Raw genomic sequence first — 23000 nt, 5'->3', positions numbered from 1 at the left:
ATGTTTGTAATGGTTTTGCTGACACCCGTTGTTTTTTAACAGGGCAGAAATGCCACCAGCCTTACTAAGGATTTCAGGTCATGTTGCTACGCTAAATCTGTTAGAGAACTGTGCCATATCTAATTTATTCATGATCGGATGCACTAGTGGTAACTTTGAGTGGAAAAATAGAAGATAAAAAACATTGCTGTATGTCCAGCTGACGGTTACATTGCCAATTTTCAGAGAAGTTGAAGGGAAATCATTCATCATGAACATGTGGACGTCACCTAACCAGTAGCGCGGAGCACCCATTTTCGCTCTGTCGCAAGACGACGCGCCATATGCCACATGAGATGTGTAAAATGCTATGGAGTCAATCCTCATCCGTGACTCAACTGTAGACCACAAATACGAGTAGCTCTGATGGTCGTAGCTGGGCCAAATGCGCGCAGTCTCGACGTACTCTTTTCGGTTGATATGTGTTCATCTAGGACGACACCCATAAACATCCTCGTGCCCGTGGAGTGGTTCTCGTACAATGCAAACAGTCTAGGAGGGATGGATAGCTGTATAGTCATGTTGAAGGTACAGATCCCGTGTCGGATGCTGTAGGCAACCAAAAACGAATGCACACGACTCTGTGGTGGTGGTGGTGGTGGTGGTGGTGGTGGTGGTGGTGGTGGTGGAATTACGGACCCTCCTTTATTCAGTCTTTCCTTTTCTCGCTTTTTCTTGTAATTGGTTTGATGCGACATGCCATGCCACGAATTCCTCTCCTGCGCTAACGTCTTCATTTCAGAGTAGCACTTGTCGCTTACACCTTCAATGAATTGGTGTATGTATTCCAGTCTGTCTTCCTCTACAGTTTCTACCCCCTCCCCCCTTACAGTAACCTGTAGTACTGTGGTGTCACCGCCAGACACCACATTTGCTAGGTGGTAGCTTTTAAATCGGCCGCGGTCCGCTAGTATACGACGGACCCGCGTGTCGCCACTGTCAGTAATTGCAGACCGTGCGCCGCCACACGGCAGGTCTAGTGAGACAGATCCTAGCACTCGCCCAGTTGTACAGCCGACGTTGCTAGACATGGTTCACTGAGAATTACGCTCTCATTTGCCGAGACGATAGTTAGCATAGCCTTCAGCTACATTTGCTACGACCTAGCAAGGCGCCGTATTCAATTTATATTGAGATTCTATTAATGTATCATCAAGAGCGATGTTCTACAAATGTGGATTAAAGTTAAGTATTCCAGAAGCTACGTACTTTTCTTTATAGCATTCATTACGTATCCTGTTTCAGACCTCACGCCAGCCTGCGTGAGTTTAAGCGCGTGCCTTTCGGCTTCCTCTCATTGTGTCTAGGCTGTCTTGTCTAGACACAACAAGTACCATGAGCGTTACACCCTGATCCCTTAACACATGGCCGGCCAGTGTGGCCGAGCGGTTCTAGGCGCTACAGTCTGGAAACGCGCGATCACTACGGTCGCAGGTTTGAATCCTGCCTCGGGCATGGATGTGTGTGCTGTCCTCAGGTTAGTTAGGTTTAAGTAGTTCTAAGTTCTAAGGGACTGATGACCTCAGAAGTTAAGTCCCATAGTGCTCAGAGCCATTTGAGCCAACCTAAAGACATGTCCTATCATGCTGCCCCCTTCTTATTAGTGTTTTCCATATGATCTTTTCTGTACCGATTCTGTGGAAAGCTTCGTCATTCCTTATCTTACCAGTTCACATATTTTTCAACATTCTTTTGTAGCGCATCTCAGACTGTTCCATTCTCTTTTGTTACTGTTTTCTCTCGGTCCATGATTCACTGTTGGCAAGCGGAATGCATCGCCTCGTGCCATTTTCGACGTTCGGTCGTTTACCAGTACTCACCCGTGCTTGCGACCGTTTTTCATGGTTCGAACGTAGAGTTTCTATGTTCTCCTCTCCATGCTAATCTCCGTGCCCTGTGGCTGTCGGTGAACAGCACTCGTGTGGAGTAGATGGCTTCTGCACCGGACAGATAAGAGATGATCAGCTTCCCCCATGTTTTTCCCCCCACAGACGTTTTGCAAGATGACTACTTTGGTAGGAGGAGCAGACAAGAGTTTGTACGTTGGGTTCCCGACAGTCACGATTCCCGGGCACCGTCATGATGACGCTAACGGAAGTACCTTCCCTCACACTCTAGAAGCTGGCATCCTGCGTGTGGTTGTTACCCACCAGATGTATGTGGTGGAGGATAGTTCAGATATGACTGTCATTACCCTCTTTTCACCCGCCAATAATGCGTGAGAACAACTGGAAAATTCGTATCAGCTCCAATTTCTCTGATTCTTTTTTTCCGTCGTGGATGTTTATCAAGATCGGTGTAGGAGGAAATAACACGTTGCAAGGCTCTTTGTGGGAATGTACTTAAACCCTTTCGAGCGACACAAGACCACTCTTTCGTAGAGACTGCGCTGGAGTTGGTAACGTTCTCTCGAATACTGAACAATCCCACAACGAAAGATACACCCTTCGTTGGACATTTCTCTCTATTACTCTCTCCTATTCATCGAACATCGTAAGGGTTCCAGACACTGGTGAGGAATAATCGAGAATCGATCTTACTAGTATTTTGTGAGAGACTTCTTTCGTAGATGAATTAAATTTCTTAAAGACTCTTCCAATGAATCTCAACCTAACACCTATTTCTTACCTTTAGTTTACTTTATGTGGTCATTCTGCTTTAGGTTACTCCAAAGTATTTTAGGATTGTCACTCTTTGCAAGTAGCTTAATGGAACAGTTACACACGTGTAAAACATCTTACACTGCCAGTCCTTACACTAGTGTTACTTCCTTCGCAGGTCGTCCTGCATTTCGTTACATTAGTGTGGCGTTGCAACCTTCCTATAGAAAGTTTGCGAATGACTTGGCTGCATTGTAGCTTGTACGCCGCTGTTAGCCAGTGACAGTTGACAGGGCTCCTGCCATCTATATGCCGATGATCTCGCTGACGGTACTCTGAGATAGTTTCTCCCCTGGAACGAGCTTTCGCAGTAAACACTACACACGGTAACACTTCAAACTACCAGTGCCTGCGGTACCTCGAAGACAGGGTAAGGTATACAGCGATTTGGCCACGACCAAACCAGCGGCTGGCACGCTGCTTCGTATCTTACAAGGGAACCTCCCCATCGCACCCCTCTCAGATTTAGTTATAAGTTGGCACAGTGGATAGGCCTTGAAAAACTGAACACAGATCAATCGACAAAACAGGAAGAAGTTGTGTGGAACTATGAAAAAAAATAAGCAAAATATACAAACTGAATAGTTCATGCACAAGATATGGAACATAACGAATACTGTGAGCTCAGGAGTGCTGTGGTCCCGTGGTTAGCGTGAGCAGGTGTGGAATGAGAGGTCCTTGGTTCAAGTCTTCCCTCGAGTGAGTGAAAAATTTACTTTCTTTATTTTCGCGAAGATATGATCTGTCCGTTCGTTCATTGGCGTCTGTGTTCACTGTAAAAAGTTTAGTGTCTGTGTTTTGCGACCGCACCGCAAAACCGTGCGATTAGTAGACGAAAGGACGTGCCTCTCCAATGGGAACCGAAAACATTTGATCGCAAGGTCATAGGTCAACCGATTTCTCCACAGGAAAATACGTCTGATACATTCCATACGATACTGGTGACGGCATGTGCGTCACATGACAGGAATATGTTCATTGACATTGTTATTGAAGTCGCGAGCTATATTTGCTGGATTCATATTGCCCACGGAGTACATATCACGTATTTAATGCACTCTCGTCCAAAGTAGCGAACAGTCAACTGCCAGCCAGGGAGCCTTGTTACCAGGAACACTCTCTCTTCCGTGCGCTGTAGTCGACTGACGTGTGTTTCGATGTAGGTTTAGGTGTAGCGTCCCCATACTACGGCGCAGTTACCTCACATCGGACGGACGGACAGATAATAATTGTTTGAAAATAAAAAGTTAAACTTTTCACTCGAGGGAAGACTTGAACCAAGGACCTCTCGTTCCGCAGCTGCTCACGCTAACCACGGGACCACGGCCCTCCTGAGCTCATATTATCTTTGATGTTGCCTATCTTGCACATGGACTACTGTTTGTATATTTTGCTTATTTTTTTCATAGTTCCACACAACTTCTTCCTGTTTTGTCGATTGATCTGTGTTCAGTTTTTCGAGGCCTATCCACTGTGCCAACTTATAACTAAATCTGACGGGGGTGCGATGGGGAGGTTCCCTTGTTAGTGTCTCATAATGACGGCCAGAGCAACGGTTGACGGCACCCTAGTTCCGTGACATGCCCCATTTTCCTAGTATCCTACCAGTGAGCCATACTCTTCTAACTTTTCCTCGTACCGTATCAGCGTTACTCCTCTTTAGAGTCTGAACTGGAGCATAGGAAGTAAGAACCCTTCTATGCCTTTGTTCGTGCTGCTATTAATCTAAGATTTCTTACTTGAGTGGTATGTTGGTGGTGTTGTAATTTAAACAGTTTTTCGCAATGTGTAACAGGAATTGAGTTTTTTCAGCGTTTTCGTAACTGTTGCTCTCAGGCAGACGAATCTGTGAGAGTATTCCTGCTGCTCGGTTTTGCATACACCCTGTTTCTTACTCAAACTCTACAGACACCACACATTGTAGTAGGGTTGAACATAAGGTTGTTCAAGGTCTCATCAAACCTCAGTTTCACAGTATCTTGGAATTATTACCTTCAGGACATTCGTCTTTTTTGTGGATAATCTGTTGCATGCGGCCGACTGTGAACGGTGGGTTTTCCCGTAGTAAAGTTTATGCATATTATGACTTGACTCGAATCTACAATTGAAGGTGCAGCTATAAGTGCTGCGAAACCAGTAATGCTCAAGAATAAAAGGATTTTACAGCTGAAACGGTTTTATTTTTCAAAATGGAATTCTGCTTTCGTTTGAACAGCAGTGATTAATTGTGAATGGAACTAGTTTTCATTGCCCTCCAAAGCTCATTTCATGATTTTTTTTCCTTACTTGCAAAAAATATGGCATTTGTGTATCCGCCTTGGTTAGATGTTTTCTTTTCCCCAAACTATTTTCAACAATACATTGCCATCAGAAGTGTTTTTTCGCCCTGTACGCTTAAATATACAAAGCTTGTTACGACGTGAAAAACGTTAATTTTGGACGTCGTTCTAAGACGTTTCATTCTTACGTAGCTTTTTACTTTTTCTGTTTCTTATATGCAGATAAAAACTGTAGAGGGAAACAATCTATACAACATTGAACAGTTTAAAATAAGTGTAGATTGCAAAAGTTATGAACAAACTTGAACAAGACGGACTAGTGTCGAATGCTGCAACAACTTCAGTCTTCATACTGAAAACAGCAGCAACGTGCTACTACGTTAACATGATATTGTTTCTTCATATGATACGCCACCTTCAATTCGACCCTTGTTATTAATGAGTTTACTTTTGATCGTAAGGAACGTCTGTTTTATGAAAATGTGGGTTTACGGCTCTGATTGACTATCGGCGAGCCTTGGGAGGGCATAGCATGTTTCCGTGTTGGGTTCTATTTACAAAATTTTGTTGTTGTTGTTGTTGTTGTTGTTGTGGTCTTCAGTCCTGAGACTGGTTTGATGGAGCTCTCCATGCTACTCTATCCTGCGCAAGCTTCTTCATCTCCCAGTACCTACTGCAACCTACATCCTTCTGAAGCTGCTTAGTGTATTCATCTCTTGGTATCCCTCTACGATTTTTACCCTCCACACTGCCCTCCAATACTGAATTGGTGATCCCTTGATGCCTTAGAACATATCCTACCAACTGGTCCCTCCTTCTAGTCAAGTTGTGCCACAAACTCCTCCCCAATTCTATTTTACCATACAGTGAAGCTGGATGCCCTCGGGAAAAATGTCGGCTGTAGTTTCCCCTTGCTTTCAGCCGTTCGCAGTACCAGCACAGCAAGGCCGTTTTGGTTAATGTTACAAGGCCAGATCAGTCAATCATCCAGACTGTTGCCCCTGCAACAACTGAAAAGGCTGCTGCCCCTCTTCAGGAACCACAAGTTTGTCTGGCCTCTCAACTGATACCCATCCGTTGTGGTTGCACCTACGGTACGGCTATCTGTATCGCTGAGGCACGCAAGCCTCCCCACCAACGGCAGGGTCCATGGTTCATGAACACTTCGAAAATTTCATGTTTGAAGTAGCTGTCGCCTATTCGCAAAGTCTACCAGTCAGATCTGTGCGGATTTGTGTATCCGCCTTGGGTAGATGATTCCTTTCCCCCAAACTAATTTCAATAATACGTTGCAATCAGAAGTACTTTTTTCCCCCTCTACACTTAGACTGTTCCAGACTGTTCCACGCTTCTTTCAGTCGATTCCGACTTTCCGTGACCCCGCGAACTAAGGCACGCTAATATCCTCCGCCCTGCATTTTCTCTCGCAGACTTTCCAGTTGGAATCTCATACTACTGCGATGCCATCGTACCATCTCATCCTATACCGCTCTCTTCTCCTTGTGCCTCCGATCTTCCTCAGCGTTAACGTCTTCTGTAGCGGATCATGTTTGCGCACCATGTGCCTAAAGCATCTGTGTTTTTTTTCAGTATCAGACTTTCCAACGAACAATCTGGTTTTCTATGCTGTAATACCAACCTATGCGTTCTCTTTGCGGTCCGTGGACCTATAATTGTCACACACACTATATTCATCTAGTATTGACAAATGAGAGCATTTAGTGACTTCCAACAAACTGTACGCAATATTTCAAATCACTGAGTTTTTATTTTTTACTTCTCACTGCTAAGTCTATTCGCAATAAATGTTAGAATGCAAATATACCTACGAATGTATTGCAGAATTTAGTATTTAATTACCTAGAGTATGGCTTACAGATTTACATTACAGTAGATACAATTAAGTTGAAACTTCCTGGCAGATTAAAACTGTGTGCCGGACCGAGACGCGAATTCGGGACCTTTGCCTATCGCGGGCAAGTGATCTACCAACTGAGCTACCCAAGAAAGACTCACGCCCAGTTCTCACATTTCATTCTAGAAACATCCCCCAGGCTGTGGCTAAGCCATGTCCCCGCAGTATCCTTTCTTCCAGGAGTGCTAGTTCTGCAAGGTTCGCAGGAGAGCTTCTGTGAAGTTTGGAGAGCAGGAGATGAGGTACTGGCGGAATTAAAGGTTTGAGGACGGGGCGGGAGTCGTGCTTGGGTAGCTCAGTTGGTGGAGCACTTGCCCGCGATAGGCAAAGGTCCCGAGTTCGAGTCTCGGTCCGGCACACAGTTTTAATCTGCCAGTAAGTTTCATATCAGCGCACACTCCGCTCTAGAGTGAAAATTTCATTGTACAATTAAGTTGATACAATACAAGATAAAATGAGAACAGGTCTTTGAAGCGTCAGCGGTACCGACCGGACGCCGTGCCGTCCTCAGTCCTCAACAGTCACCGTATTCGGGTACGGACGGGCATGTGGTCAGCACACAGCTCTCCCGGCCGCTCTAAGTTCTCGCGACCGGTGTCGCTACTTCTCAACCACGTAGCTCCTCAAATGGCCTAAAAACGGCTTACCAGACACTCCAGCGAGTGAGTTGGTACAGATATTGTCTTTGTAGGTACCAATCAATTTTTCTCAACTTGTGTAGCGTTTCTTTCGTCACTGCGTGGTCTGTTCTGATACGGTTGAGGGTGATCCATGTTTTTCTTGGTTTGTTGGCTCCCAGGGGTTGGATGGTGGATCTGTTTCACCTACCTTATTACGACCACGGAAGGATGTTCAATGATTTCTTCGTTCCTCTCTTAGATTATAGATATCCGGAGCGCATTGGCCATGGTTGACGCAGGTTGGTTTTCTAGATTTTAGTCGGTTGCGCGGTAAGTTGTTTCACGATTTGGTAACTGAAATCCAGTGTGTTTCATCCATTCATATGCTACTGTTCGTTGCCGTTGGAGGTTTGGGAAGGGCAATGTACCGGGTGATCAAAAAGTCAGTATAAATTTGAAAACTTAATAAACCACGGAATAATGTACATAGAGAGGTAAAAATTGACACACATGCTTGGAATGACATGGGGTTTTATTAGAACAAAAAAAAGTATTGCTAGACGCGTGAAAGATCTCTTGCGCGCGTCGTTTGGTGATGATAGTGTGCTCAGGCGCCACTTTCGTCATGCTTGGCCTGCCAGGTCCCCAGACCTCAGTCCGTGCGATCATTGGCTTTGGGGTTACCCGAAGTCGAAAGTGTATCGTAATCGACCGACATCTCTAGGGATGCTGAAAGACATCATCAGACACCGATGCCTCACCATAACTCCGAACATGTTTTACAGTGCTGTTCACAACATTATTCCTCGACTACAGCTATTGTTGAGGAATGATGGTGGACATATTGAGCATTTCCTGGAAAGATTATCTTTGCTTTGTCTTACTTTGTTATGCTAATTATTGCAATTCTGATCAGATGAAGCGCCATCTGTCGGACATTTTTTGAACGTTGTATTTTTTGGTTCTAATAAAACCCCGTGTCATTCCAAGCATGTATGTCAATTTGTACCTCTCTACCCACATTATTCCGTAATTTGTTCAGTTTTCAAATTTATACTGACTTTTTGATCACCCGGTACTTGCAAAATTGTATCGCTATATGACGTCATTAACATTGTTGCGTGAGAAGCAAGCTTCTCTTTCAAACGTAGTTCGATTATTTAAATAATCGTGGCATGGTAAAGGAGAGCGGGAGGGGGGCGGCCATTACTGGTCGCTAAAACTGGATTAGCGATAAGAAACAATGTGTGTACGTCGAGGCGAACCAACAAACCCCTATTGTTGCTCGTATTGATTTCCAGCGATTCGATCTCGCAGACTCCCATGATCTTGATAGCATGTGTGCAGTATCTTGTTATCAATGGGCAGGTCGGATGCCCTTCCCGTGTCACTTTCGCGACCGGGGGCGCTCGTATTTTGTCGGCGGCAGGCGGCGTGTCTGCGTATCGACGCTGACGTCACGGCCGGTCTCCATGGCGACCGCCTCTCGCGGGCCGGCACAGAGGGTGGAGTGGAGGTGACCTAGTGTCGCTGGGACGGCCACCGCGATGAGGCACACGCTGGACTTGCAGGAGCCTCTGTCGGTGAGTTAAGTCTGAAGCCAAGGACCAGGCGTCACGTGAACGCTTCTAAAGGAGAGCCCTTCCTCTCTCACCTGTCCGAGCTGTACAGTAAAAGAGAGGCCGCCGATCTAAAGGGCAACTTGCGTACCGCGAAACGCCGCCGCCTTTATCTGTTCGCCCTATTGATTTCACAGCCGGGCGGATCGATGGGAGTAAGTAGGCCCACAGACACGTGGCGACCAGCGAAACAGCTGGCGTTGCTGCTTAGACCAGTGCAGTTTGTAGCTTGCTTGCTGGCGGTGCCTCGGCTAGTGATAACAACAACAAGTTCGCGTTAGACTAGTTCACAACGTAGAACGTTCTGTTTACGGCACGCTAGGCGTCTTGTTGGGAACAGCAGCATAACTGTTTCGGTAGTTAAGACCAAGAACACACGCTAATCACTAAGAACTGCTGTAAACCACACTATGTGCTACTTGCTTGCAGAAAACTGAGTGAAGTCCTATGTAATTTATCGGGACAACTGAGTGAAGTCCTATGTAATTTATCGGGACAGTATCTCTCTTCCTTCCCCCCTCCAGCTCCCATGGGACATACAGGCTCTATGCAGTCACAGTGTCAAATGCTTCTCTCTTGTGTGCGAAGTTTCCTCCCATAAAAGGGAGCACAGTGCACTATAGTATAAGAATATTGTATGTTCTTTAACACACACAAAATGTAGCTTTCATATCTGCATCTGATTCTGTGCTGAAAATTTAAACCACGGTTGGGTACTGAGTATTGCTACCCATTTCTTGCCATCGTATTGTCACCTTCGGATGAATACCTTGGTAATGAATAAAAGGTCCAAATTTCTACTCCGTGGTTGATTGTATTTTTCTGGCTCTTACTTTCACTTACGGCAATACTTAGGAGTGTAAATGTAAATAGTATTCGGACCAATATTGTCGATGGCATGGACGTCACATCTGGTCGTAATAGTAACTGTAAATATTGTAATCGGAGCACAAGAAGCAGCATGAATTCCTAGTAGACAGTCATATATCTCCTTCGCAGGCTTAGAATTGGGCATAAGTCATATGCATAGTTCAATGCTTTCCATACCGATGACAGCACTGTCACGAATTTCAGCACGCGAAAGAACACTGATTGAAGTAGAGATGAACACAATTAACTGTAAGATGTAGTTGAAGCATGCATGTAATGCCTAAGTTGGATGACTATTCCAAATATATTTAGCTAAATAAAATCAATTAGAATTCTCATGTCTGGTGTGTTTGGTTTTGAAAATCACGTAATATAATTTCTAGTAACATCAGTAACAGACATTGGAAGTCTGTAACGTTCCATGGTGGTAAATAGTACATCGAAATGTGAGAAGCTAAAGCAGAATTGATGAAATGAAATCAATTCTGACATTGGTCGCTGTTGGGCAGTGAAATGAAAATAGTGGTAATAAGTGAATTTTTGCGGGTCCGGGACTCGAACCCAATTTCCCGCTTTCAAATTCCCAACTCGGCGGGCGGTACTTCCGTAGCGCCTCCTGCCCACCATACTCAAGCTGCAGATTTACGAGTGGACACTCTGTGCTAGGTCAGAACTTGAAAATGTATTTCCGGATTTTTTTAAAGATGCCTTACCATTAAGCTATCGGAGCAGAGAAAGAGGATATTTCATCTACTTGTTGCTTCCTGAGTACTACAGACATGCAAAACCTCGATCACATTGGGGCTTGTGTGTAAGGTGGTTTAAGGCAGTGTCGTTGGTTGCTATCAACTGCCCGGAAGCTGCCGTCTCTTTCCATCGGCACACTGACCTCTCCTGTTTCTCAACGACACTTCGTTAGCTGTTACCAAGTCAAATCATAACTAAATAAAACCTATGTGCAGTACCACTGTTTCTGCCGTTTGTGCATTTGTACCTGTGGGCGTGTTAAACTTCCAATGTGTTATCCCGTGCAGTCTGTACTAGATTCGTCGATAGGCTGTCCTATTTGGACTTGATGTTTAAATGGGTCGACGTACCATCCACGGTCACGAATGCGTGACACATTGTTTATGCTAGGCATTCTGTTCCAGAACTATTTGTACACATCACGGTACTCTGTGAAGTCGAGGGTATATGATATGGGCGGAATTATTTTTCCCCCATTTCCAGCTACGGTCGCTCCTGGCTATCGTTAATCTCTCTAGGTAAGCGTCAAAGACCAATAAACAATACTAAAGAATGAGCTGTGCGAGAGTTTCATAGAACATCAGTGTGTGAATTAAACTGCTTCAGAGTTCTTCAAATGACTCTGAGCACTATGGGACTTAACTGCTGAGGTCATCAGTCCCCTAGAACTTAGAACTACTTAAACCTAACTAACCTAAGGACATCACACACATCCATGCCCGGGGCAGGATTCGAACCTGCGACCGTAGTGGTCGCGCTCAGAATTCTTACTGTAAACATGTCTGCCATATGCTTTCCGTACGAATCGATATAATTTAAAAAGCACTAGTTTTTTTATCCTCGGTGAAATCATTCTTACGTCTTGCCGTGTTCCAAAACTAATTTATATGTAACACTTTGATAGTGTATGAAGGCTTACAAATGTTGTATGAAGGAATACAAACTGTTTATACTATAATTAATATCTTAGTTACAGCAGGTGCTCTACTTTCAAAACAATACAAGAGGGGAAGAAATAATAGAACAGTAACAACAGAAAGACCAGGAGACAGTCTCTAATCGCTGCCAGGAGATACTCTTGGATACAAAACAGTTGTGACTGAATCCAGTAATTTATTACGGCCCTTGTACTCAGACGATTTCGTGTGTTTTCGTCTATTTACTAGCATTACATTAGATTTTTAATTTTGTGTCAGCTGCCAGTCTTTACATTAGCTGCAAGTGGAAAAGCATTTCGTAACAACTTCATAACGACACTACTTCTCCATACAATACTGCATCGTCTGCGAAGAGCTTCAGATAGCTACTAGTATGACATGGCAGGTCGTAGGCATATAATTTTAGCTATCACCAGGGAAAAACTGTTATATACGTAATTTCCTGTGTTCACAGGTGAATGTGATACACAATGAAATCGCTCTATCGCTAGAATAGTCAAACTCAAAATGGCTCAGCCCGTTGATTAAACGGGGCATCAAGCAATAAATAGTTTCCTGCGTTTGAAGGGAACACCGCTGCAACAATCTATGCTGAGTTCGTGGAAGTGTACGGCAACAAAGCACAATCCTAAGATACAGGCAAAGTCGTTTCCAGTGTGGTGAAACAGTTCTGAATGACGAATGACGAAAGACGAAGTGGCATGCCATCTGTCTGCGAAGAAAAATGAATAGCATGAGAACAAAAATTAGGAGGGCTGTTCATGTCTGAAGTGTTCAGTGAATACCAAATGGAAACTCTATCTTCCTAGTTGATGGAAAAACCTAAGAAATTCTGGTCTTATATTAAATCAGTAAACTGATCGAAGCCATCAGTCTGCTCAGATACGCCGTAACCGTAATGGCACTGAAACAGTGACCCAGAGAAGTCCAAAATACCAAACGCCTTTTTTCCCAAAGGAAGATAACACTTCAGCTGCTCCTTTAAGTCGTCTCACGGACGACAAAATTACAGATGTCGAAATAAGTGACGAAGGTATACGTCATCAATTGGAACCACTCAGTAGAGTAAAGGCCACAGGATCTGACAAGATACCAACTAGGTTCTACACGAAGTATACACCTGTCTTCTAGCAGCAGTGTACCATAGGTGCCTGGAGGAGCGAAGTGTTCCTGATTATTGGAAAAAGCCAGATCATTTCCGTTTTCAAGAATTCTGGAGCACATTTTATGCTCGCCTATCAAGACAATTCTGGACACCGAAAATCTTCTCCGTAGGAACCAACATGGGTTCCGAAAACAATCATGTGAAACCCAGCGCGCTCTGTTCGTCCACGAGACCCAGAAATGAGTAGATACCGGCGCCCAGATAGATGGCGTCTACCTTGACTTTCGAAATGTTTTCGATGCAGTTCCGCATTGCCGCCTAGAGAACAATACACGACGGTACAGAATATCAGACCACGTGTGCCACTGAATCGAAGAGTTACTAGCAAGTAGAACACAGTTTGTCATTTTGAACGGAGAGAAGCCTTAAGACGTAAAAGTAACTTCGGGCGTGCCCCGGGGGAATGTTAAAAGACTGTTACTTTTAACAGTATGTATAAATGACGAAGTAGATAGCGTGGGAAGTTCCATGACGGTTTTCGCAGATGATGCTGCTGATACGAAGCAGTAGCACCTCTAGAAAATTGTAGCAAATTGCAGGAAGACGTGCAGAGCATACACACTTGCTGCAGGGAGTGGCAATTGACCGTCAAGGTAAACAAATTTAACGTATTGCGGATACATAAGACAGAAAGACCCTGTATTGCATGATTACACAATTGAAGAGAAATTAATGGAAGCAGTTACTTCCATGCGTATATAGCGCTTTTAACTGGAAATACCACATTAAATTAATTGGGGGTAAGGCAGGTACCTGGCAATGATTCAGATTCAGAAGAATTTTCAAGAAATGTAGTCCATCAACTAAAGAAGTAGCTTGCAAAACAAGCAATACTTACATACTGCGCGTCAGTATTGGATATGAACCAGATAGGACTGACAAAGGAAATAGAAAAGATCCAAAGAAGAGCAGCACGTTTCGTCGCAGGTTCATTTAGTAAGCTCGAAAGCGCCACGGAGATGCTCAGCCACCTCTAGCGGCAGGCGCTATAGGAGAGGCGTTCTGCATCGAGTTAAGGTCTACCGTTAGACTTCCAAGAGCGTACGTTCCTAGAAGTGTCAACAAATAGATTGCTTCCTCCTACGTAGTCTCGTGAAAGGCCCATGAATATTAAATCAGAACGCCCACACGGAGGCTTACGAGGAATCACTGTTCAGTTACGGATCGGTTTTCAGTATCTTGTTCACCATTTTGAAAATGAGAAAGCTCAGACCCTTTCAAAAATGCCGCCCAAACGAGGCAACTGCGGAAATGTTGTACGATGGAGCCAAAGGCCTTGCCACAGCGGTAACACCGGTTCCCGTCTGATCACGGAAGCTAAGTGCTGTCTGGATTGGCTAGCACTTGCATGTGTCACCGTCCGGGTCTGCACAGAGCTTTTGGAAAACAGGGAGCATACAGCCCTTGTGAGGTCAGCTGAGGAGCTACTCGATTGAGAAACAGCGGCACCGGTCACGAAAACTGACAACGGCCGGGAGAGGGGTGTGCTGACCATCCTGACGACATGCCCCTCCGTTTCCGCATCCGGTGACGCCTATGGCATGAGGATGACACGGCGGTCGGTCGGTACCATTGGCCCTTCCGAAACCTGTTCGGATGGAGAGCCATAATGGCAGAGGGCTGCGTCTATCACGTACTCGTGATAAAGTAGCAAAGCAGTCAGTGGAAACACTACGGAAAATGCGAAGACAAAATCGTCCTTAGTTCACCTCCGTAGCTCAGTGGTTAGCGCGTCTGGAGGAGGATTGGAACGCTCGGCCTCGTGATGCCAGTTGGGTGAAAAGTAGCGTCTCCATCGTCAAGAAAGCCCACAACGGCTGGGAGGGGTGGCCTGCTGATCCCATGCCCCCCCCCCCCTCATACCGCATCCAGTGACGCTCATTGGTAGAGAATGAGATGACGGTCGGTCGGCAGTGAGTGTCGCATTAAGGCAAGAACACGGAGCTGACTCTGAGCTTTTTGGACTGCCGTGTTGTAGTCCTAACAGATTATGCTGGTAAGAGGGCAAACCGTCACAGGAGCATAATATGGAACTCTCGAGCTTACGGGAGGTGTCCAAGAGAATGTTTTTACTATTGACACGGCACTCTGACTTCCTACACTTTACATGGAGGAAGAAACTACTACGTGGCAGCGATTTCCAGAATACCAACGACCTAACTTTAGAGGTGGAGCATTCCTGAAGGGCCGAAATGCAGACTTTCAAAACCAAGGCTTAACTTCTGAGGTCATCAGTCCCCTAGAACTTAGAACTACTTAAACCTAACTAACCTAAGGACATCACACACACCCATGCCCGAGGCAGGATTCGAACCTGCGACCGTAGCAGTCCCGCGGTTCCGGACTGCAGCGCCAGAACCGCACGGCCACCGCGGCCGGCAAGGACCATAGTATAAAGGCTTTCACGACCGGATGACATATCTTCCGGTAAACCTTCCGGGATGTAAGATACCAGAGGATATAACCTAAGGACACCACACACATCCATGTCCGAGGCAGGATTCGAACCTGCGATCGTAGCGGTTGCGCGGTTCCAGACTGTAGCGCCTAGAATCGCTCGGCCACTCCGGCTGGCCACAACAAAGGGCTCCGTGAAGTCACCTATTGTTGATGGAAAAAGTGTCGAAGCATGTGTACGTAGAAAAGGACTAATGACATCGCAAACTTTCAAGGTCACTATTTGTTTATTTCGAGGTGATAAACTACTATGCCCACCCATCGTATGTGTGTAAAAAAAAGAAATAATTAAAAAAAAGCTCTTTAACAGTCTTTATTGTATACCAGCGAAGTACTCTGGTTTCTGCTTTCGCATCTGACAGTATCTTCTTAAAAAGGAAATAATCGAGAAGGTAACCAGAAAGTGTTCAGTGAATCTCGTACATTTAACGAAGTTAAAGTAATCAGGAATGATACTGGAGATAATACCCTATTATCTTTCTTTCGGAAGGGACATACAGCGTAATGTGAACGAGGAGCCTTATTTTGGAACGAAAACGTCGATGACTGCCCTCGTAATGTCAACGTTTTGGCAGTGCTGTAAGGGAAACGGAATTGTTTTTGGTAAACAGGTGACGTAGGGGCCAGTCGATATCAGGCTTAAGGGAGAAAGTTGGTGTTTGGCGGAGCGGCCGGCCTGGGATCAATAGGGGCCTAGCCGACGCGACTTACGTAACGCGCACGCCGCTTTCTGGCCGTCATGTTCCCACATGATCTTCTGTTCCCGTCGCTGCACAATGGTTCGTCCAAGTCAATGTAGTTAGTAGGGCGGACTGCGTGCGGCAGACCGCGCTAGAGGCGGTAGTTCGCGTTACGGAGAAGTATCTCGTAGGACATTTACCCATATCAGCTGATTCAGATCAATTCATCAGCCGAAATAGCATTCAAACTATGGACACACACCCTTCGTTTGTAAACTTCCGTGTCTTTCGTCGAAAACCGACAGAGCCAGCGCTCACCTTGCGTGTGACCTTCGTCGACCTCTGTGCAGTAATCGCTTCCGTCAGGTATTTATTCCTCTTGAGAGATTCCGGTGACGCTAGAGGCACATCCGGGAAGGAGGGTATTGCTTTTGCTTTCCAGACCACCTTATCTTGGTAAACTCCGTGTTCAGTAATGTTTCATGGTCGATACAGCGTGCTTGTCGATGCGTGTTTACGTGGAAAATGAGCGTGCAAGGCCATAGAAGGTATTGAGTCGAAATGAATGTTACGGTCTTTGAAAATAAATGCAAATCTGTTGGAAACCAGTGTAAAAACAAAGGAGGAAGGTTTTTGGCGCAGGGGAAAAATTAGATGTTAAACGATGACGAGAATACATTCTTTGAAAGGTAAAACACACATTTTGAAAAAGACTGTGCTTTAGGTGAAGTCAAGAGAAAAACTTGAGTACGTTGGAGAGATTTCTGTGAAAGTTGGCTATAATGGGAACTACGATAGGTGGCCTCTAAATGCTGGCGAATGTAAACCAGTGTGCATCGGGATGTATAATTATTGACCATAAAATACATTACGTGAATATCTGGCGGTAAAGCGTGCATGTCGATTCGAATAGAAGTGAAACATAGACACATTTGCGTATTAAACATACAGGGTGGTTAGAAACAGTCTGAAAAGCTTTCAGGGATGTTTTAGGGTAAGTTGTGCTGAGAATAATTATTAAGAAAGAAATAGATACGTTGCACAGTTTACTTGTTAATTAGTACCAAAGTTAGCCAATCAGGCCGTTGAGCACGCAATTTCAAGAAAACCGCCAGAGATGGTGTCGTCGGACGTCGTCTTCGTTCGGTTTCGGAAAAACCGAAAAAGACAGAGACACGAAGATGGGACGTGGGACGGTAGTAAAAAGGGAACCCCAGCTACAGGCGGAGCTGTATCGTACTCTATCATCTACGACAGGGTTTCCCAAACGGTGTTCTACGGAACACTGGTTTTCCGCGGGAAGTGAATAACTGCTCCGCAAAAATATTAATAACATAGCATTTTTCGATATTTTGATGAAAATAATTATATTTAAAAAATTTTAATTTTTATATTATTATTTTTCATTTAAAATTGAAATAATAACTGATTACATGGTGTTCCATCTGACTACCAGGACTTTCGAAGTGCTTAGACAGAGGAAAAGCTTGGGAACCTTTCAACTACGCTTTGGCAACATCTAACAGTGGTAGTACATAGCGGGTCGCTTGGATTTGTGGGCGCAACGGCCTGACTTGCTAACATCAGTGCTAATAACTCGGGGATACGGCGCAACATCACGAATATTAACAATTATTTCTCAGTTTAACGTAGTCTGCAACATCCTTACAAGCTTGTCAGACTTCTCTGACCACCGCGTATGGTGATCTCACTATATTTACGACATTCCAGAAAATATTTTGTATATCTTGTCTGGCCCTAATCGTCGAGTGGAGGAGGAATTTAAGTAAAAACAAAAAAAATTCACTTTCTTACGTATATGTAGTTTTTGAAACAAGTGAAAGACACTGAGCAAAAATGCCAGAAATAGTCTGGGAGTACTCCGTTTTGTCGTTCAGTAGCGATGGGAACTAATTCATTGACTTAATTCGTGTTACAGTGATACTTAAGGTATTACACTTGGTTTATTAATTTTGGCATCGCTTTACGTAAGCTGTTCGTCCAATTTTGGAACATCCGGAAGATCTACGTCATCATAAAGTTCTTCCCTAAAATAGACTTCTACCGCAAACGTTTTCACATATGTGTAGAATGTTCTTTCAAAATGAGGATTGAGCTTTGAAATTGTACCAAAGAGGGAAACAAAGGTAGGTTCATGAGACAGAGTAGTTGTTTGGAGATGATGAGGCTTGCACAGGATAGAGTAGCATGGAGAGTTGTATCAAATCAGTCTTCGGATTGAAGACCAACACAAGTTTCGTAGCAGTGCGAGGTATTAGTCCTCCAATAACTAGTGTCATTATTTATCCATTATACTGGTCTTTGATCTCCGTGGCTGTGGATTATATTATTTTAATAAATACAGCAGCCAGACGCTTCTGTATTTTTATGTAAGCGAATAGGCTTTTCGGGCTTTCATCCATCTTCAATTAGCGTAATACGGATGAGTCTTCAGTCAGTATCTCAAATTGGATGCTGCAACTGCCCTGTGCAAAATAACAATTATGTTTAGTTACTACACTTCGCGAGTAGTATATTTACGATGTATTGCTGTTTAGGTTGAAAAAATGTCTCTGAGCACTATGGGACTCAACATCTTAGGTCATAAGTCCCCTAGAACTTAGAACTACTTAAACCTAACTAACCTAAGGACATCACACACACCCATGCCCGAGGCAGGATTCGAACCTGCGACCGTAGCAGTCCCGCGGTTCCGGACTGCAGCGCCAGAACCGCTAGACCACCGCGGCCGGCTGCTGTTTAGGTGTACTTAATTTAAACTGTGCTTGTTGTTATTCCGATTCCCGATTTGTGGATGCGGCACAAACTACTTCACTTTTATTTTGCAGAAAGACAGCAAAGTGTATGCTATGTTGCCGACTGACACCTTTGTTTACATCTGAAAACACATCTGTAATCAGAGTTTAAATTTTGCATGCCCGTTCTGATGTGGTCACAGCTCAAAACTTACAAATACCCCACCTGGCCCACAAAGGAAAAACTAATGAACTTACTTTCAGAAATCTAAATTTATTCTCTCAAATGTGCAACCCCAAACGGTATTTTAAACGACCAAACATAACTACGAAACAAAATTTGCTTAATCCATTGTGAGGCCGTCCATTGCGTAAAGTAGTTCTACATATGTAAATCTGTTCTGTCTTTATTGAGAGGGGAGGGGGGGGGGAAGAAAGAAAGAAAGAGAGAGAGAGAGAGAGAGAGAGAGAGGGGGGGGGGAGGTAATAATTTTTCTGTATAAAATCTGCTATATTATTTTGATTTTTTTATAATATTCCATATAACCTCAACAGTCACTAATGCACTTAGTAAATAACCGTATAGAGACTCGCACATTCGTGTAAAAAAATTTCATTTCTTTTCAGTCGTGCAGAACCTCTAAGCAAAACGTTACCTTTGACCACAGATATATTTTCGAATGTAAACAAAGATGTCACTCGGAAACATAGCGGATACTCGTCTGTTTTCTGCAAAACAGAAGTGTGTGTGTGTGTGTGTGTGTGTGTGTGTGTGTGTGTGTGTGTGTGTGTGTGTGTGTGTGTGTGTATAACAAGCATCGTAGAAAGTAAGTGCATCTAAACAGCAATACGTCGCAAATATATAACTCGGGGAGTGTAGTAGCTAAACAAAATGATTTTGGGCAGCCCAGCTGCAGCGTCGAATTTGGCGTCGATGATGTAACTGTGTAGTGGCTGAAGGCTAAAATAGGTATTGCGCTAATCGAAGATGGGTAAAAGCCGAAAACCCCTATTAGTTTACATAAAAATGTGTGACAAAATGACTAGCTGCCGTATTAATTAAAATAAAAGTTTGAGTAAATCTGCAGAGCTGAACGTGAGGTAATTTGTCTCGCGCGACGCCACTGAAACTCCGGTCGAAAGAAGCGTTTCAGTGTTAGAATTATCAGCAAGGAGGGGGAGAGGATATGGCGAGCCGTGCGGCGGCATCCAGCTGCGGGTGTGGAGAGTGAAACTCCAGTGTCCTTGGTGCGGCGCTCGCTGGTAGCCGGACTCTGCTGCACCGGCGGGGAACTTGTCTCACCGTTATAGCCACGTGCACAGCCGCCACCAGACACCGACCGCCTCCACAGGCTTCCCTCCTCTGCTAAACGGCAAATCGGCCGACCCCATCACTCCTCCTCTACCGTCTTTAAATGACTGTTTTCATTACAATACTATTTAGTGTCTACAGTAAATCAATACACTCAAAGGAAATTATTCCGATCCAAGGTCCAAAACGATACACATAGGTAAGTAAATGCGCGAATATATAATTTTGCATTTAGCTGATTTCGTAACGCAGTCTACACCAGTGTGCAAAAGACGAACGCTGTAGCGCCACTACGAGGTGCATTCAAGTTCTAAGGCCTCCGATTTTTTTTTCTCCGGACTTGAAAGAGATAGAAACATGAGCACTGTTTTAAAATGAGGCCGCGTTCATTGTCAATACGTCCCGGAGATGGCAGCACCGTACGGCAGATGAAATTATACCGTCAGCGGCGAGAATGAGAACTGTTTTAAATACTTAAAATGGCGACGTTTTCCTTACTTGAACAGCGTGCAATCATTCGTTTTCTGAATTTGCGTGGTGTGAAACCAATTGAAATTCATCGACGGTTGAAGGAGACATGTTGTGATGGAGTTATGGATGTGTCGAAAGTGCGTTCGTCGTTGCGACAGTTTAATGAAGGCAGAACATCGTGTGACAACAAAACCGAAACAACCTCGGGCTCGCACAAGCCGGTCTGACGACGTGATCGAGAAAGTGGAGAGAATTGTTTTGGGGGATCGCCGAATGACTGTTGAACAGATCGCTTCCAGAGTTGGCATTTCTGTGGGTTCTGTGCACACAATCCTGCATGGCGACCTGAAAATGCGAAAAGTGTCATTCAGGTGGGTGTGACGAATGCTGACGGACGACCACATGGCTGCCCGTGTGGCATGTTGCCAAGCAATGTTGACGCGCAACGACAGCATGAATGGGACTTTCTTTTCGTCGGTTGCGACAATGGATGAGACGTGGATGCCATTTTTCAATCCAGAAACAAAGCGCCAGTCAGCTCAATGGAAGCACACAGATTCACCGCCACCAAAAAAAAATTTCGGGTAACCGCCAGTGCTGAAAAAATGATGGTGTCCATGTTCTGGGACAGCGAGGGCGTAATCCTTACCGATTGCGTTTCAAGGGGCACTACGGTAACAGGTGCATCCTACGAAAATGTTTTGAAGAACAAATTCCTTCCTGCACTGCAACAAGAACGTCCGGGGTGGGCTGCGCGTGTGCTGTTTCACCGAAACAACGCACCCGCACATCGAGCTAACGTTACGCAACAGTTTCTTCGTGATAACAACTTTGAAGTGATTCCTCATGCTCTCTACTCACCTGCCCTGGCTCCTAGTGACTTTCGGCTTTTTCCAACAATGAAAGACACTCTCCGTGGCCGCACATTCACCAGCCGTGCTGCTATTGCCTCAACGATTTTCCAGTGGTCAAAACAGACTCCTAAAGAAGCCTTCGCCGCTGCTATGGAATCATAGCGTCAGCGTTGTGAAAAATGTGTACGTCTGCAGGGCGATTACGTCGAGAAGTAACGCCAGTTTCATCGCTTTCGGGTGAGTAGTTAATTAGAAAAAAAGTCGGAGGCCTTAGAACTTGAATCCACCTCGTATAATTCCTCCTCTGTTCACATTCCCTGTACGCCCTTCACTCTCTCAACCGCGTGCAGCCAGCCGGTAAAGTAGTCGAGAGTATTGAGGACGCTCTCGTCCACCTACAAAGCCTGGGGAAGGCGGTATCTTCGTGCTGTGTGTAAGGGCAAATGGGTATTACGCCGAATGAGACGGCGGATATAGCAGTCAAGGAGGCGTGTCGCGATCCTCAGATACTTCAGTGCACCCCCTGCATACCCTCGCCACGCTGTTTAGGTACATCTACATCTACACACATACTCCGCAAGCCACCTGACGGTGTGTGGCGGAGTGTGACGTACAGTGTCGTGCGTCGATGGGAAGAAGAGTGGCCCAAAGTGACAGACAACAAACTGCGACTAGCAAAGTCCACAACGCGACCTCCTTCCAGTCGCACATGCGGAGTCGGGTTGACGTGCTTCTCACTGGTCGCGCAGCCCCCCCCCCCCCCCCCCCCAAGCTCTGCGTGGTGCTTACGGCTTACAGATAACAGTGCACCACATTTTACTAGATTATGTTTTATTTCAGGACCAAGGGGCGACAGATTTGGCCTCTATTTCAATTCACAATCAAATGAATGTGGTACGTCTTCTAAGGTTTTGTAAATTGTCATATGAGTTCCCTAAAATTTTAGAGCGACGTTTTTAATGTGTTTCAGGGTGACTAGCTCATCCGTTTTTTTTTTTTTTAAGTAGATCATTTAGCCACATACTCTGCAAATCTTTCCCTTTTGTCATTCTTCGATTTACGTAAGTTTTAGGACACGTGGACAATTTTAATGCTGTCTTCTGTAATATGAGCTAGTGTGATTGTGTAGATGATCGGGGGTGACGCGCGCACGCGCACGTACGCACGCAGGTATCTCACTAAATCAACGTTAATTGTGGAACACAGCAAAGTGTGACTTGGGTATAAGACAGCTAGTAAAGGAATGGGAAGAAACCCTAGTAACAGATTCAGTGGAATGTACGCTGTGTCATGGGTTTCAGATAGGATTTGCACAGATGTAGAAACTACCTGCTTTGCAAATGTGCAGAAGTAGTGTTCTTGCTGAGCGAACGACTTGGCTCCATTGCAGTCTTGTATAACATTATTGGACGAGTCACGAATAACAAAGAAAATCACCACTAACCAAATTACGATAGGGGAAAACATCAAAAAGGATCTCACGGAAAGTCGTTGTTGACACTAGGACCACAGATCTTTGTTGACAGGATAAGGACATTTGGGAATGCAAGAACAGGAAGAAGACTAAAATTAACTGTTCCGTTCTTTAAAGGGTCAATAAAATTTAAAAAAGAATGAA

The 23000-nt window shown here is 44.8% G+C and overlaps 1 protein-coding gene across 9 annotated transcripts in view; it reads left to right on the top strand.

The window, feature by feature from the left end:
- Positions 1-23000, top strand: part of LOC126187976 (hexokinase type 2) — a 424860-nt gene that overhangs the window by 290405 nt on the left and 111455 nt on the right. Inside the window, exon 1 of one of the 9 annotated variants that reach the window (XM_049929370.1) lies at positions 9046-9096. The exons of the other annotated variants lie outside the window; for them this stretch is intronic. Within the exon in view, the coding sequence (XP_049785327.1) occupies positions 9061-9096 (36 nt within the window). The 5' untranslated portion in view covers positions 9046-9060. Of the gene's footprint in view, positions 1-9045; positions 9097-23000 lie in introns of those variants that run through there. 9 annotated transcript variants of the gene reach the window in all.

This window comes from Schistocerca cancellata, chromosome 5, assembly GCF_023864275.1.
Source record: "Schistocerca cancellata isolate TAMUIC-IGC-003103 chromosome 5, iqSchCanc2.1, whole genome shotgun sequence".
NCBI lineage: Eukaryota > Metazoa > Arthropoda > Insecta > Orthoptera > Acrididae > Schistocerca > Schistocerca cancellata.
This window is presented reverse-complemented; position numbering and strand designations above follow the sequence as displayed.